The sequence below is a fragment of the Lynx rufus genome, unplaced genomic scaffold (genome assembly GCF_022079265.1).
Source record: "Lynx rufus isolate CCGP_SWC_20201006 ecotype Redwood Valley unplaced genomic scaffold, mLynRuf1.p SCAF_27, whole genome shotgun sequence".
Lineage (NCBI taxonomy): Eukaryota > Metazoa > Chordata > Mammalia > Carnivora > Felidae > Lynx > Lynx rufus.
Window position 1 is genome coordinate 16,004,210 of NW_025814842.1, and position 17,012 is coordinate 16,021,221.

A 17,012-nucleotide genomic window follows, 5' to 3' on the forward strand; every position below is an offset into this window, starting at 1 on the left:
ATAGAGAACAAACTACAGGTTGATGGAGGAAGGGTGAGCAGTGGGCTAACTGGGTAATGGGCATTAAAGAGGGCACTTGTTGGGATGAGCACTGGGTGTTGTATAGAGATGAATCACTGAATTCTACTCCTGAAACCAATATTGCGCTGTATGTTAACTAAAATTTAAATTAAAAAAAGGAAAAAAAACCAATAAAATGTCACATTCATGACATTTTCATGCTTCATATTTCTTAATTGCACTTATCACTGAGAGATCATATATTACATATTTTTTATTTATCTGCCTTTTCTGGGAATATAAACTGCAGAGGAGCAAGGAACTTTATCCTGAAAGTCTGAAATGATACCTGGCATGTGGTACATGTAAATATATTTTGAATGAATAAATAAGGCTTAAATTATTATTCAAATTTTGCTCACTTTCATTAATAGTTTTTAATGGTCTTGGTTGTTTACACATCCATATTTATTTATTTACTTAACAGGCATTTATTTTATTTTATTTTTAAATGTTTTATTTATTTTTGGGAGAGAGAGAGAGAGAGAGTGTGTGAGCAGGGGAGGGGCAGAAAGAGGGGGACAGAAGATCCTAAGCAGGCTCTTCGTGGCAGCTGAGAGCCAATGCAGGACTTGAACCCACGAGCCGTGAGATCATGACCTGATCTGAAGTCAGACACTTAACCAACTGAGCACCTAGGTGCCCCTATCAGGCATTTATTTTATACTGACCGTGAGCTGGAGATGGGGGTGGGGAAAATGTGTTTCTAATCTTACAGAGGAGTTAGACAAATGCACAAGTAATACAAAGGCATGAATAAGTGGGAAAGGGCAAGAAATGTTAAATATAAGGCACAGCCAGGTCTGAGTTTGTGATGAGTTTCACTTAAGTCTTATCAGAAGGATCTCAGAGACCTGGAGCAAGCTCTGCTATGGCCCAAATGCAGAAACAGAGAGTCATTCCACCATAGGCCTTGAGGAAGTGACTTAGGACTTGGCTGAATATCCATTTCTCCTTCTATCTTATGAGGTACTTTCAATAATTCATTAGAAAGTAACGAGATAGAGTTTTATAAACTCTATAAACTCTTGTTATGCTAACAAGAGGGATTTAAGTCTGCTCCTGAAACATGGTTGTTAGTTGTTTATCCCCTGGGTCTGAAGTCAAACCACTCAACAAGATACAAAGTTCACTTTAAAATCTTACTGCAATGATATCATCAGAATTAATTCAGAGTCCTGCGACAAGACAGCAAGACAGATGGTGGCACCAGCTTTTAAATATCATCTCAGAAGCTAGGAAGGCAGGGATGTTTAGCAACCTGTGAACTGACAAACAAGGAATTCATATAAAGAGGCACAGTAAAATGAAAGAAACAATTACTTAGGGGTCTGAAGATCTCACCCTTAGTCTGGTTCTGCTTTTTACTAGTTATATAACCTTGGGGAAGTTGTTAAACTGTTTCCTCATCTGGAAAATTGGGACAGTAATAGCTCACACTGTTCTTATAAAGATCAAAAACATAATACATGGTTTTAAGATTATTATCTCTAGAGTGAAATATACCACAAAAGACTCTTAACTATAGAGGGTTGATGGAGGGAGATAGGTGGGGGGTGGGCTAAATGGGTGATGGGTGTTAAGGAGGGCACTTGCTGAGATGAGCATTTGGTGTTGCATGTAAGTGATCAATCACTGAATTCTACTCATGAAACTTAAAAAAAAAAAGTCTCTAAATCCATTCTCTACACTAAAAAGATCAAGGACTCCTTGGAGAAATGGTTGATTCCAGGTCTGGGGCATAGAGTGTACATGATGAGCCTGGATGGACATCTTGGTTTACCAGAAAACAAGGGCATTCTCCATGACTACTAGGTTAATGCCAAAAGAACACAGGAATCACAGGAAGGAGCTCCCACTGGCCAAAGATGGAACAATTTGAGCAATAAAAAATAATAAAAATGAAGTTGATCAAACACATTGACTGTGTTTTTATAAGATTCATGAGTTTGGGGCACCTGGGAGGCTCAGTCGGTTAAGCGTCCAACCTTGGCTCAGGTCATGATCTCACCATGGCTTGCGGGTTTGAGCCCCACATTGGGCTCTGTGCTGACAGCTCAAAGCTTGGAGCCTACTTCAGATTTTGTGTCTCCCTCTCTCTGCCCCTCCCCCACTCACAGTGTGTGTGTGTGTGTGTGTGTGTGTGTGTCTCAAAAGTAAATAAACATTTAAAAAAAAGATTCATGAGTTTATTCTCAAGAGAAAAAAAACATAGAGTCCATTAGCATCCTGAAAATCCATCTTTAAAAGGGAATTATGGGTACCTGTCTGGCTCAGTTGGAAGAGCATATGACTCTTAATCTTGGGGTCATGGGTTTGAGCCCCACAATGAGTGTAGAGATTAATTAAATAAATAAATAAACTTTAAAAAAAATAAAAGAGAATTAAACATTTGTTTTGCCTTTCTTGTCAAAATATATTTCAGGGTAACCAAATAACCTAAGTCCATGAGAGAAAGACATCTAGCAAATAAATGTGGAAGAAATGATTGAATTATAAAATTATCATCTCATAGCCCCTAGTGAAATAATAGCAAATGAACATAACAGCAAATAAAGTAATGAACTATGGATGAAATCATTGGATAAAAGTTTATGTGGAACTTCACAATTTCAGGGAAAGATTGTTACCATATGAGCCCATTGATCAGTCACAGCATCACTAAAGTTGGGACAATGAACTATTGTGGATCTCCTGTTGTAATACCAACACACATTACTTCCTAGGAACTTTTTCTTGCCCCCCAAATGGAATCTGAATATAAACAAACCTCTACATTCAACCTAAATTTACAGGAAATATGGAAGAGAGAGGAACAAGTTAAATGACACCACAAAGAAGCAGACACATCCACAAAGTGGGACACTTTACAGGATAACTGACCCAAATTCTTCAACAAGTCAATGTCAGGGGAAAATGAAAAGGACAGGAAGACTGCCCTAGAATATGAGACTTCCAAGCAAACTTCATGTATAGATTTTGTATATGTATTCTGAGGCCTTTTAGACAATCAGAGTAATCTGATTCTGGACTGTGTATTAGATAAAAACAGGACCAGTTGATTTTGTCAGGTGTGAAAATAACACTGAAGTTTATGTAAGAAAGGAGTCTAGTTTTTTAGAGTTGTATACTGAGAAATATAGGAGTAAAATGACATAAGATCTGCAGCAGAGGAAAACAAAGGGATATATAAAGCAAATATGACAAGGTGCACCTGGGTGGCTTGGTCAGTTAAGCATCTGACTCTTGATTTTGGCTCAGGTCATGATCTCAAGATTGGTGAGTTCAAGTCTGCAGCGGACTCTCACTGACCGAATGGAGCTGGCTTCGGATTCTCTCTCTTCCTCTCTGTCTCTCAAAATAAATAAACTTTTTAAAAAATGTGACAGGTCTTGACAATTGTTCAATCCGTGTGATGGGATATGGGAGTTCACTGTTCTATTCTTTGCACTTTTAAGAATATCTTAGTATTTTCGTAACACAAAATCTAAAGAGTTTTTTTTTAAGATCATGTATGGGGGAGTAGTAAAAGGATAAATATTAGTTTCTTTCCCAACAGCAAATGTAAGACACGTGGGTGGAAGAGAAAAATCCCCTCGGTGTTTTATTAAAAACACTCTCCTGGGACTTGTTCATTTAAAGAACCACCAAAATTGCCCTGAGAGCGTGGTATGTAGGCCACGCCCCACCAGGGATACGACTTCAGAGTGCGGAAGAAAAAATTCAAATGGGCAACAAACAGCGAGATCAAATATCTGGGAAGCACCCCCCCCCCGCCAACTTTTTTTTTTAAGTAGGGTATTATTTTGATCTATTAAAAAGAAAATCCCCCAGGGGATAGCTGCAATTTTTGTGGGAAGACAATTATCTGGGCTACTTAAAGGCGTTCTTCGCAACAACTCCCTGAGAGAAGCTTTTAGAGACACACTAATTAGGTAATTAGACCTGGGAGTCGCCTCGGGGTGTAATGACTCCCGCTCCGCGGTGCAGCGGCGCCCCTCCGCTAAGAGGCCGACGTGGCCTTTTCCGGTGCAGTAACCCTGACGGATTCCTCTCTCCTTCGCCCCTCTCCTGGAGAACCCTTCCCCGCCCAGGGGATCCCAGCGCAATGTGCACTGACTGGCCGGACCCTCGGCTCGCGCTAAATACCCTCCACCGCCACTCCCTACTCCCGGCTCTCACCCCAAATTGCCGGCGCGAGGTTACCTCGTGTATTGTAGCCTAACTGCGGAACTTGAGTAACCGCGGATAATCCGAAATCGCGCGCAGTTCCGGGTCTTATAGCAGGCAGCGTGCCTTTTGCTTTAATAATCCCTCGCTTAAAGCAATTAATTCACACTCCTTATCAAAAACGGGTACGGTGGAAAAGAAAAACAGCTAATGTATATATGGCCCTTCAAGCCATAAATACTTTCAACATTTTGATGAGTTTCCTTTCAATCTTTTATATAGACAGATCTTTAAAAAATACGCTACTGGGATACCAGAGATATTTCTTCAAAAGTGAATCTTTCACTTTACATTATTACTGAGCACTTTCTGATGTCATCAAACAGCCTAACAAAATGTTTACTGCTGATCAAAGTCCTCGAGAGGAACACACATTTTCTTTAAGTAGTCCCTTGTTGACACTTGTAGTTTTTCATTCTTGACCGACATAAAATGTTCGGTCGGATTTTGCCAAATGCCCCTCTCGCGGCGGCGGCGCACAGGCCCGGATAGACGAAGTGGTCATTGTGGCGGGGGCTGGAAAGCAGAGGGCCACGCGTGACCACTTCCCGGCTCTGTTAGATCATCAATAAGCTCCGCCCCCGCAGGCACAGCCAATCGAAACGCGGGGCGGGGTCTCCCAGAAGCGCGCGCGTGCGCCGGCCGGCGGCCATGGGGGACGACGAGATGGGCCCGGCGTTTCTCAACGCCCGGGCTCGGGTCCGGCAGCCTCCAGCCGAGGCGTGGCCTCCCGTGAGCTCCGAGGACGAGCTCTACGATTGCCTGGATTATTACTACCTGCGCGACTTCCCGGCCTGCGGGGCCGGACGCAGCAAGGGCCGGACGCGGCGCGAGCGGGAACTGCGCACCAACTGGCCAGTGCCGGGAGGCCACGAGCGCAAGATCGCGCAGAAGCTCCTCAACGGTCAGCGCAAGCGTCGCCAGCGCCAGCTGCACCCCCGGGCGCGCACTCGTCTCGCCTGAGCACAGGTGCGTGCGGGCTGCACCTGGCCAGGACTCTGGGAAGCCCCGTGAGCGCCCTGGCCACCCGGGTGCCTCTCGCGTCCGCCCTCTGTGACTGCACCCGGGCAGAGTCGCCTCCTTCCGAGGCTGCTTCGCGTTAGCGAGTCGTAGCTGGACCCCCAAAACACCCACCTGATCTCTTGGCTGCAATTAGAATAGTGTAAAACTCTACCTTTTGGAATTTTATAGTTGGGAGAAGAAGGGTCTAGGAAATGCAGAAACATCTTAAAAATGTAAGAATTTACTTCCAGTGCGTATGCATGGGCTAAAGACAATAATTTATTTGTTTTTTGTCAGTTTTCTGCAGGATACCCGAAGGCCCTGATAAAAGTATTTTCTCTGACTCCAGCTGTAACTGTGGTCGTAAGGGGGAGAATCCGTGTTGGTCAACATAACTTCTTTCCGACATCACTTAAGTTTACCGCTCCAGTATCTTTTCCTTACTGATTGTTAATTAAGTAACATCCAAGTGTCCAAGTGGGTATGCCTTTTTAGGGTTTTTAATTAAAAGCAAGAATGGCATTTTAACTCTTCTGTTTTTTTTTTTTCAGTTGCTACAGTAACTCGTTTCAAATATACAAATACTTGAGTTCATCTTAATGTGTAATAGGGGGAGAACAAAGAGAGGAATGTGTGCAAGATTTCAACCCCCGTGTCATAGATGCAGTGTGCAGGTTTAATATTTGTTTGCCAGAATAGGAATATTTTAAGTTGTAAGAGTGTGTACTGAACAGTTGCTAGATTCTCCGCACTGCTGATCCCACAACAGTCCTTTCAAGTGGACGCTGCTGTGTCCCATTTTGTAGAGGGGATTCTGAGGCAAAGGAGTTCAAATCACTCTTCAGAGGTCATGCAGCTGGTTACAAAGAAGACCAGGTATAGCAGATACTCAAAAGCCTTCATTCATTCCACCATCACAGTTTTCCTCTATTGTACACAATATTCTGTGGTGCAGTACCACCCACAAACTTCAGCTCCAACGATGAGAGTTGAGATGTGGTTTAAAAAGTATGCAGAATACATCAGGGTGGTTGTCTTTCTCTTCAGTCTGCATTCCTTAGGCCTCTGCACCCAATGGTGAGTCCTTGGTTAGGAGAGAAGGATGGTGCGTACTGGAAGGAGCAACCTGAATTTTAATCTTCTGGCTGTTCATCGCTGTGGCATTCAGCACGCTTCTGAGGTAACTACTTTCAAGTTACACCAAGCCTCGAGTTTGTCATTTGTAAAATGGAATGATACTGGATTACCTTACCACACTGGATTATAGATTAAATATATAAAACATCTCACACAATTAAGTATGCAAGAGGTACTCAATAAATAGTAACTATTTTTAAGTTTACAAAACAGAATCCTTTCTCCTTCCTCTCTGGTCAGTCTTCAATTCTTTCATTCACTACATTCATTCTTTTAAAATGTCTCCAGATGGTGTGCTGTAATAGGAATTCTGGCTTTGGAGTCAAACACCTGTGTGAACTTGGGCAAATTGCTTAAATTCCAAGTATCTGTTTCCTTATCCACAAGATGGGGATAAAACAGTACTTACTTAAAGAGTTCTTGTGAGGTGTGGGGTGCCTGGGTGGCTCGATGGGTTAAGCGTCTGACTTTTGGTTTTGGCTCAGGTCATGATCTCATGATTCATGGGTTTGGGCCCGTGTTGGTCTCTGCAGTGTCACTGCTTGGGATGCTCTCTCTCTGCCCCTCCCCCATGTTCCCTTTCCTGTCTCTAAATAAATAAACTTTAAGAAATAGTTTTTGTGGGGCGCCTGGGTGGCGCAGTCGGTTAAGCGTCCGACTTCAGCCAGGTCACGATCTCGCGGTCCGTGAGTTCGAGCCCCGCGTCAGGCTCTGGGCTGATGGCTCAGAGCCTGGAGCCTGTTTCCGATTCTGTGTCTCCCTCTCTCTCTGCCCCTCCCCCGTTCATGCTCTGTCTCTCTCTGTCCCAAAAATAAATAAACGTTGAAAAAAAAAAATTTAAAAAAAAAAAAAATAGTTTTTGTGAGGTGTAAATAAAATAATACATGTAAAGCTCTTAGTGCCTGGTATACAAAGGCACTCACATGATTGTTGTATATGTGCTGCCTGAGTGAGCATGGCACTCACATCATTAGTAGTATTCCCATTGTCACCGTCTTAGCCTTCGATTTTTTTTTCCTTACCCCTATTCTGCTGTGTCTCACGCACCATATGCAGATTAATCTTCCAAAGACCATTTTATTTATTTATTTTCAAAAAAAATTTTAAATATTTATTTCTGAGACAGAGCATGAGTGGGGGAGGGGCAGAGAGAGAGGGAGACATAGAATCTGAAGGAGGCTCCAGGCTCTGAGCTGTCAGCACAGAGCCCGATGCAGGGCTCGAACTCACAGACTGAGATCATGACCAGAGCTGAAGTCAGATACCCAACCGACTGAGCCACCCAGGCACCCCTCCAAAGACATTTTAAATATATAAAAACCCTCAATGACTGTTCTAATCCTGTAGGATAAAAAGCCTAGATTCCTTATATTGTCCTGGAAGTCATCTCTTGGATTTTCTTAAATTTTGTACCACAACTTCCAAAAACATACTCTGGATCTTGACACAGATCTTCTGTCCTCCATATTTGATTCTGCTTTATTTCAATCTGTGCTGTCCTACTTACCATGCCCTTTTCCCCTTTGTAATTTTAATCTTTCTAAAACAAATTCCACCTGTACTTAATTTTAAGTGCCACTTTCTCCCTGAATCTTTCATCCACAGTGAATAGCCATTCCTTTGAAATCCTTAGAACTTCATAACCACTTAACCTCCTAACCACTTGTTTATATAGTATTTTGTATTTTTAGATCAACAGTTAAAAATTCACTAACTGGTTCATTCTTTTTTTGTCTGGTATGTGCAAGGCACTGTAATCATATGTCTTTGTTAGCCAAAGGAAAAACTACATTTAGAGTGTAAGGACCTTAATGTCTTAAACATCTCAGTTCCTACACAATTCTTGCTGTAAAGTACAGCATACCCAGACAGACACAAGCCATGTTAAAGCAACACTCTGTTAGATGTTCTAACTAGATTTTGCTCACCTTAGATACTAGAACCTTTACAGTTTAAATATAGTAACTGTAGAAATTGTGTATTAGTTACCTATTGCTGTGTAATTACTCAAAAACTTAGTGACTTAAAGCAACATATCTCAGTTTCTGGGATTACAGAATTCAGAAGTGGCTAACAAGGTGGTTCTAGCTTAGGGTCATGAGGTTGGAGAGTAATTAGGCTCCACTTTTTGAAGGGAGTGTCTAAGAATCTGTGGATATATTTTAAACCACCATGGTATGTTTAAGTAGTTTAAGGATGTTCATTTTAGACAAATTGGAAAATATGACCAAACAAACAAAAAAAAGGAAATCACTACCCAGTGGATAACATCACTACTTGAGTGTACATAATTCCAGCCTTTAAAAATACATGAACTTTCTCAATATAAACCTACTATGTATACTACTTTGTAATTGTTCTTTCCCTTGATAACACTATGAAGATACTTTTCATGTCAGATATTCTTTCATAATACTTTATTTTATTTTTTTTTTTTTTTAAATTTTTTTTTTTTTCAACGTCTATTTATTTTTGGGACAGAGAGAGACAGAGCATGAACGGGGGAGGGGCAGAGAGAGAGGGAGACACAGAATCGGAAACAGGCTCCAGGCTCCGAGCCATCAGCCCAGAGCCTGACGCGGGGCTCGAACTCACGGACCGCGAGATCGTGACCTGGCTGAAGTCGGACGCTTAACCGACTGCGCCACCCAGGCGCCCCTCTTTCATAATACTTTAAATAGCTGCATAGCATTTCATGTGTATATATCATAACTTTATTTCTGTATTGTAGGATACTTATTAGTTTTCCCTACTTTATGGAATTTGTTAAACATCTTTATAGCTAATTTCTTTCCACATTCATGAGTGTTTCTTGAATTCCTGGATTTCTGTGGAATTTCTGGAACAGATCTGCATAATTTTAAAACTTCTGGTATCTACAGCCTAATTTGGGTAAAATTTTATTGTAGTCATCAGGAGTCCATTCATCCAAATGTCAGTATCAAATATCTGTAACAATGCCTGCAAGAGTTCTTTGTTCAAATTTTGATCACTGTGAATTTGTTGAGAATGACTGAAATCACTATGGAATGAGAAGTTGTTACATACATTTTACTAAAGAGGGAACTTCAGCATATTTATCCTGGCCAACTACAAATGATATGTAGCAGAATTCTGAAATTTTTTTTAAATTCCTGTTTTTATTTTAATTTTTACATGTTCTTAATCTGTTTTTGAGTAGAGGTAATATATTGTTTCAGAATCCAAAACATAGAAAATGTTTTCAGTAAAAGTCCCACCTTGTGCTACAGCCACCCAGTCCTACTTCCTGAAGGCAACTAACAGTGTTTAGTGTTAGCAGTGTTAACAGCTGCAGATAGTTTGTGCATATTAATAGTCTTTTCTCTCCATGTTACACAGCACAGTACATTCAATTCTGCCTCTTGCTTTTTTTCTCTTGACAGTTTCTCTTGGTATCTTTCGTACTAATAATAACAGAGAGGCTTTTTTATTCCTTTTTATAGCTGCATATTGTGTGATGTGCCTTTTTTAAAAATCAGTATTACACTGACAAGAATTTAGGTTGTTTCCAATCCTTTACTATTACAAAATAACCTTGTACAAATACCTAATATTCTCTCCTCAATGTAAGAATTAACAACTTAGCCAGGTATGATTAAAATTGTCTCTATTCTGGATACCTGTCTTAATTGTCCAAAGTTATGCTCATTCAAGCTCTTCTGCTAGGATGTCCTTTATAGGGCTCCTTTACTCCGTCTCTGCTTATGAATTATCCAAAGGCAAGTACAATGTCATATCATTTGTAAAGCTTTCATTATAGTTCTATGAAAATAAAACTTTTTCATGAAAGGTTACTGCATTATTTACCCTTCGGTTCCACAAACATTCTGCTGTTACTGGAAACAATGTGCTTTTACTGGAAAAACTACTAACCTCTGGTGGAAGGGAAAATTTTCTGTTTGACATCCTGGCAGAAATGGAGGGTCCACCTTTCCTTTTCTCCTCCATAAATCCCATCCCATCCCAAGGACCTTCCCATGAAGCCGTCCTTGAAATACCACTAACCAACTTTTCCACTACTGCAGAGGCCCTAAAACGTTACTGTTACGTCACATCGACAATCACTAAAACATACAACCGTGGGGCCTTCGCAATTGCTTTTCCCTCTACCTGGAATGCCATTACCCTTGATAAACATTTTGTTTGTTTCCCTGCTTCCTCAAGCAGTCTATTCAAATACTAACTCTTCCAAGAGTTCCTGCCCTCCTCCAACCTCTAGTTCCCCATCTCACTCACCATACTTTGGCTTCATATCACCACTACCTGATTTACGTAGACGTTTCTGTCTCTCCTCAAACTTTAAATTCCACGAAGGTAGAGTCTTGTTTTATTTGGTGCTGTATCTTATCTGTAGGACCTAGCTAGCACTTGGAAATCATTCAGAACATTTTTATTAATAGTGAATGAATACTATCCCAATTACGGGCACAAGTTCTATGACGTAATGAAAAGGGTCTGAAACTATATAGTAATACATAAATGTAAGGCATTATTACGATCTGATCTTAACTTGTTGCCTGAGTCCACAAAGAAGAGAAATACAAATAGAATAAACTCAGCTTTGTCGGTGTTGCCTAAAGTTTTCAGTTTCCTTCGTTCAGTTCACATTGTGTGCCCGCACTGTGCCTCAAAAAAATACCCAAATAAATAACCTTAATGCTGAGAAAAGTTAATTTGCCTACGGTCCAGTTGCACAACGCCAGATAATCTGCCTCGCTACCATATATTTGAAAGAAGTGCGACGGTCCAAAGCAAACAGCGGCTCAGACTAGCACCAAGCTGGAAGTACACTTGCAGAGTAACCTCAGGCACTTCCGGTCTCCTAAACGAACCTGGGGCGGAGCTCGTGACGTTAACCGCGTACGACGACGCGCCGTCATGACGTCCTGCTCTTCCAGTGACCTTCAGGGCACGCGGAGACGTCGGCGAGCGAGAGGCCTCTGCCTGGGCACTGATTGGTCGCGCGCGGAGGCCAAGCCCGCCCCCCGTTTTCCGCTCACCAGCTCGCAGAAGCCGCCGGGGTCTCCGCAGAGTCTTGCGTTTCTAGACGCCGAGCCGCCCTGCAGTTGCCATGCCGCGTGGAAGCCGGAGCCGTACCTCCCGCATGGCCCCTCCGGCCAGGTGAGACCACCTGGGGGGTGGTCTGGGGCCTTGCCGGCGCCGTGACGCACACGGAGGCCGCAGTAGGCCTCGCCGCCGCCTGGTGGAGGCTGGCGGAGGCTCGTGGAGGCCGCTGTAAATGTGGCGGCCTTGGTGCGTCTCCACCCGCCGCAAGCTGGTTGTAAATGGGCTTTGGCTAGGTATCCCGTTAGTGGCAAACTTTCTAATTTCGAGCGTCCGTGAGTTATTACTTAAAATACTGTAGAGCTCATTTGAAAAGTATTTTGAGTTTGTTTAAATAATCTCTACACCCAACATGGGACTCGAACTCAGGATCCCGGATATCAAGAATCACCCGCTCTTCCGACTGAGCCAGCCAAGTGCGCCTAAAGCTCATTTTAAGTTAAAATGGGCAAGTCCTCCAAAGAAGTGGATATTTCTAAGTGTAAACCGGCTGAAACTTTAAAAGTAGCAGAAAAAAACAAAAAACAAAAACCAGTGTTGGAGAAAGGTAGTAAAATCAGGAAAATGATCTCATTTCAATAAACTGGATAATCTTTGAGCACCAGCAATGAGCGTTCCAGGGACTCAGCCCAGTCAGGGACGTAGTTCCTAAAGCCTCACTCGTACATGATGTTTTTTAGTTCATAAAATACTTTAAATTTTTTTTTAAGTTTATTTATTTTGAGAGAGAGCAAGCAGGGCAGGCGCAGTGAGAGGGAGAGAGAGAATCCCAAGTAGGCTCCGTGCTGCTAGCGCAGAGCCTGATGGGGCTTAATCCCACCACTGAAATCATGACCTGAGCAGAAGTTAGTGTCGGCCGCTTAATTGACCGAGCCACCAAGGCTCAGTTCATAAAATACTTTTAAGATGTACTGCCAGTTATACTTTAACCTTAACACCAATAACCTTAGGGATAGATGTTATTCCTGTTTTACAGAAATCAGGAAACTGGAGACTCAGAATAAGTGACTTGTCCAAGGTTATGCTACCAGTAAGTAGGAAAGCCAGGTCTGACCAGAGTTTTCCAGTGGCCAGTTTAGGACGTTTAGCCCAGTACCACATTGCTTTCCAGCAGTAAGGTGGATTTGTGTTCACACAGGATGCTAGGAGTGTAGGGAAGCAGTTCACTTAATGGAAAGAAGCTTCTCACCAAAGGACAGAAAACCACATTTTTGTAAAGTGATGCCAGATGCCACCTGATTGGAAGCAAAGTCATTAGCTTTTCTGACCTAGCCTTATTTGGTTGAAGAGCTCCCAAGGAAACTATCTAAAAATGTGCAGAGAGAATACAACATGTGAAGATTTTTAAAGCAGTGCAGGACATGTTAGTGAAAATGCTGAAAGCATCTCAATGTCCTACGGGATGGGATACAATTGAAATTTTGGTGTAACAGTTCAGGCAAGTCACTCCTATTTACTGGTCTTCGATTTCCTAATCTGAAATGAAGGAATTAGATTGTATTATTTCCCCCATATGACTATTTGCATATGTTTACTAAGATGATACCAACTCAGTTACACTTAACCTCACTTGACTGTCCTAAAATTGCCAAGTCCCACATGTTCTCCCTCTCTTAATATTTTTTACCTAATACTACATGACATATTTTCCTTAATTGAGCCCTCAATAGTGTCATGAAGGCAGAGGTTTTTGTCTTTTAACAGGTCGATTCCCGGCACCTACAATGATACTTAACCCTAGTATCTGAGTGGGTGAATTCTCTAAGGACCTTTTAAACTGAATATTTTATGATTTTTATGGGGTATTGGAATAACTGTGTTCTGTAAAGCTACTCTAGGGTATACGAATACATAGAAATGCAAAAAGCAGGCAAAGATAGTTTATACTTGGTGATTATAACCTTAAAAGGTTAAAGAGACAAAATGATGTAAATAGTTCTGGGAATTGTGTTCCGTAAAGTTTTCTGGTTTGCATAGAGTATTTGTATTTAAGAATTAAAAATGAAGATCCTGAAGTTTATTTTCATTTACATTTGACTTTTGAACAATGTATGGTTTAGGGGCACTTACCTCCAGTACAGTTAAATCTGTGAATAAATTTGGACTCCCCAATAACCTAACTTCTGTTAGCCTACTTTTGACTGGAAGCCTCACCAAAAATATAAACAGTTGATTAACATGTATTTTGTGTGCTATATATATTATAATACTGTAATCTTACAATAAAGTAAGCTAGAGAAAAAATGTTACTAAGAAATCATGCAGTACTACACTGTAGTTATCAGAAAAAATCCACATATAAGTGGACCCGCAAGTTCAAACGTGGGTTGTTCAAGGGTCAAGGTACAGTTTCTTTAAGCTGACGATTTGAAACCTGGTAGGAAGTGTGAACTTCATACTTTGTGTTCTTTTCTTTCACAGCCGGGCACCTCAGATGAGAGCTGCACCCAGACCTGCGCCAGCCGCTCAGCCGCCGGCAGCAGCTCCACCATCTGCTGTTGGCTCACCTGCTGCTGCACCCCGGCAGCCAGGTCTGATGGCCCAGATGGCAACCACTGCAGCTGGCGTGGCTGTGGGCTCTGCCGTCGGGCACACGCTAGGTCATGCCATCACTGGGGGCTTCGGTGGAGGAAGTAATGCTGAGCCTTCAAGGCCTGACATCACTTACCAGGTAGGATTTTATGCATTTTGTTTTCCAGTGGTATATTATGAGAAAAACCAGTTATTTCCAGTGGTATATTATGAGAAAAACCAGTGCTGTTAACAGAAAACGGGTTATCAAAAGCCACATTTGGCAGCTGAGTTAGTGCATTAGGCCAGCAGCATCAAGTACTGTACAAATTGTATTTGTTCCCAGGGAGTAGAATAGCAGTTCAACCTGATCCACTGAAAAACAGCCATTTTCCCCTTATTTTAAGGAATTTGTCTTGGTGACTCTTACTTAATTCAGTCTCCATCTTAGTTAAGTATTTAAAAATCTCTTTAATAGCTCTGTGCTGTTTTCTGATCTTTTATCTGTTATTTGCCCACTGCCCCTCTTTTTTGAAGTATGTGAATTTTCTCCTCTGATGGGCTTGAATGTATACTCTGTTGTGTTTCTGGTATATTTGACACTCATCCATCTATTTTTCTGTAATAGTTCCACTTTGTCATTCATGAAACTTTTCACTGAACCACCCCCCCCACACTGGTATTTAGGTAGGCACATAACCATTTCACTTTATTTGCATGTTTGTTCTTGAATCTTTCTGATTATAACTGGAATTTTGTTAAAACCCATTTGCTTTTCGCCTTAAAGTTTTTCACTTTCATTGTTATTAGATGGACACTTGAATTTGCATTCTGGTTCTAGTTATGGTTCCCCAGCTGACCTCAAAGACATTAGATACTGTTCTTTGTTCAGGTCTAGATCTAATTTCCTTTCTCAATGGTCCTGAATGTTATGCCTTTGCAGGAGCCTCAGGGAACCCAGCCAGCATACCAGCAGCAGTTTGGCCCCTGCCACTATGAGATGAAACAGTTCCTGGAGTGTGCCCAGAATCAGGGTGACCTTAAGCTTTGTGAAGGTTTCAGCGAGGTGCTGAAACAGTGCAGATTTGCAAATGGTAGGTGATGCATCAATCTGTGATTAAAACTGCATCTGCTTGGGGAGGGGAGGGTGGGTGATGGTATTGAGGAGGGCACCTTTTGGGATGAGCACTGGGTGTTGTATGGAAACCAATTTGACAATAAATTTCATATATTGAAAAAAAAAAAACTGCATCTGCTCAGTTCACAGCATGGTACTCCTGGACCCTAGAGAACTTTGGGAGTCTGTGTTTAATAAATTAATCTGACAAGTTAGAGGAGATTTGGTTTACATTATTCTAAAAATAATCTAACTCTTCCAACAAAGGACTAGTCCAGAGGTTTCTAGTCATAAGCTTTTACCAGTTATGTTCTGAATCTCATTCTTCCATAAGTGGGTATAGATTAGTGTGTCAGATCTTGTTCTGGTTATAGGATGTGAGTGATCTAGCCATAAAGCCGTGAATAGAAAATTACATTCCATTTTCACCAAAGTCCAAGAATGGACATAAAGACTCATGTGTTGTTGGCATTCCCCACACCTGATTTGAGAGAGAAGCGTTTCTTTAATCCCTCAGTGCAACTCTGATATTTGGGCTGTCTAGAATGTTGACAGTGAAGTTGTTTTTACATAATTTCCTCCTATCAACCTAAGAATTCACCATCTATTAAAATGCTTATTTTCATTTTCAGGCATGAACTGATAACCTTGGGCTTTTGTCCCTCTTTTTATCATTTGGAGGGCTTCTGCTTTGCTAAGAAGGTACAGCTATTGTTCTAACTTACCTTTTCTGTTTGCAGGATTAGCCTAATCAAGAAGTTCAAGTTGAAGATATGGAAAATCATCTCCCATGACCAAGTTAATTTAGCATAAAAATATAACTGATAGTGAAGAAATAAAGTGTAAAACCACCAGTTAAACCTCTCCTCTCATTAAATACAGCTTTCTTCAGAATTGGAATGAAAACAGGTGTTCTTACTGCATAGAAGTTCATTGTGAGATGGTTTTGAGTTTGGAGCTGGGCAGATGTTCGTGTGCCTCCTTAAACCAGCTTTTGTGACATTGTTTGTGAATTAATTAGAATAAAGTGATTTTCTCCCAGAATGTGGCATCTTTTAAGTGACCTTTTAAGATGTGGTTTTGAAGATTATAAATTAGGTACAGTATATACATGTTGAACATACGCATTTTGCAAAAGAACACAATTGTCTCAACATGTCTTTATTTACTTTGTAGTCTCAGTATTAAATAAGCACCCACCTGGGGCTCCTGGGTGGTTCAGTTAGTTAAGCGACCGACTTCAGCTCAGGTCATGATCTTGTGGTCTGTGAGTTCAAGCCCCATGTCGGGATCTGCGCTGACAGTTCAGAGCCTGGAGCCCATTTCGGATTCTGTGTCTCCCTCTCTCTCTGCCCCTCCTCTACTCACACTCTGTCTCTCTTTACTTCAAAAATAAATGAACAACCACCAAAATAAATTAGCATCCACCTGGAGGACCTGACAGAATTCCCTGAGGAGCTTTTGTAGAAAAGTAGTTATGTAAGGAGTAGCTCACTAGTAAACAGTGCTCGTTAAAAGGGTTCTGGGGGCGGGGGGGGGGGGGTGGGGGGGTGGCTGAGTCAGTTTTAAGCATCTAACTCTTGCTTTCAGTGCAGTTTATGATCTCAGTTCGTGGGATTAAGCCCTGCGTCAGGCTCTGTGCTGACAGCATGGGGCCTGTCTGGGAATCTCTCCCTCTCTACCCCTCCCATGCATACTCTCAAAATAAATAAACTAAAAAAAAAAAAAAAAAAAGCTCCAGTTGGAAGGTCAATGTTTCTTAAACTGAGCAGTAACAGGAAACTGTTTAAAATAATACTTCTAATCGACTGAGTGATAAAGGAAACGTAGGAATAAACCCCATTACAAGTGCATTCCTGTGGCCAGGTCA

The 17,012-nt window shown here is 41.6% G+C and overlaps 2 protein-coding genes across 2 annotated transcripts; both read left to right on the plus strand.

Moving 5' to 3' along the window:
- The first annotated feature begins 4,933 nt into the window (after window positions 1–4,933).
- On the plus strand, window positions 4,934–5,814 carry NUPR2 (nuclear protein 2, transcriptional regulator). The gene is made up of 2 exons (XM_047089369.1): window positions 4,934–5,259; window positions 5,590–5,814. The coding sequence occupies exon 1, from the start codon at window positions 4,942–4,944 to the stop codon at window positions 5,251–5,253; it is 312 nt and encodes a 103-aa protein (XP_046945325.1). The 5' UTR covers window positions 4,934–4,941; the 3' UTR covers window positions 5,254–5,259; window positions 5,590–5,814.
- Window positions 5,815–11,411: 5,597 nt separating this feature from the next.
- Window positions 11,412–16,186, plus strand: CHCHD2 (coiled-coil-helix-coiled-coil-helix domain containing 2). Its single transcript, XM_047089368.1, has 4 exons — window positions 11,412–11,571; window positions 13,936–14,185; window positions 14,969–15,119; window positions 15,883–16,186. The coding sequence occupies exons 1-4, from the start codon at window positions 11,522–11,524 to the stop codon at window positions 15,891–15,893; spliced, it is 462 nt and encodes a 153-aa protein (XP_046945324.1). The 5' UTR covers window positions 11,412–11,521; the 3' UTR covers window positions 15,894–16,186.
- The last annotated feature ends 826 nt before the right edge of the window (window positions 16,187–17,012 follow it).

What these genes read in the sequence shown, in the direction of transcription:
- NUPR2 (XM_047089369.1), top strand. Translation starts at nt 4,942, where the DNA reads ATGGGGGACGACGAGATGGGCCCGGCGTTTCTCAACGCCCGGGCTCGG.
- CHCHD2 (XM_047089368.1), top strand. Translation starts at nt 11,522, where the DNA reads ATGCCGCGTGGAAGCCGGAGCCGTACCTCCCGCATGGCCCCTCCGGCC. An exon ending in CGCATGGCCCCTCCGGCCAG is followed by an intron (nt 11,572 to 13,935) that starts GTGAGACCACCT and finishes TTTCTTTCACAG; the next exon opens with CCGGGCACCTCAGATGAGAG. An exon ending in GGCCTGACATCACTTACCAG is followed by an intron (nt 14,186 to 14,968) that starts GTAGGATTTTAT and finishes ATGCCTTTGCAG; the next exon opens with GAGCCTCAGGGAACCCAGCC.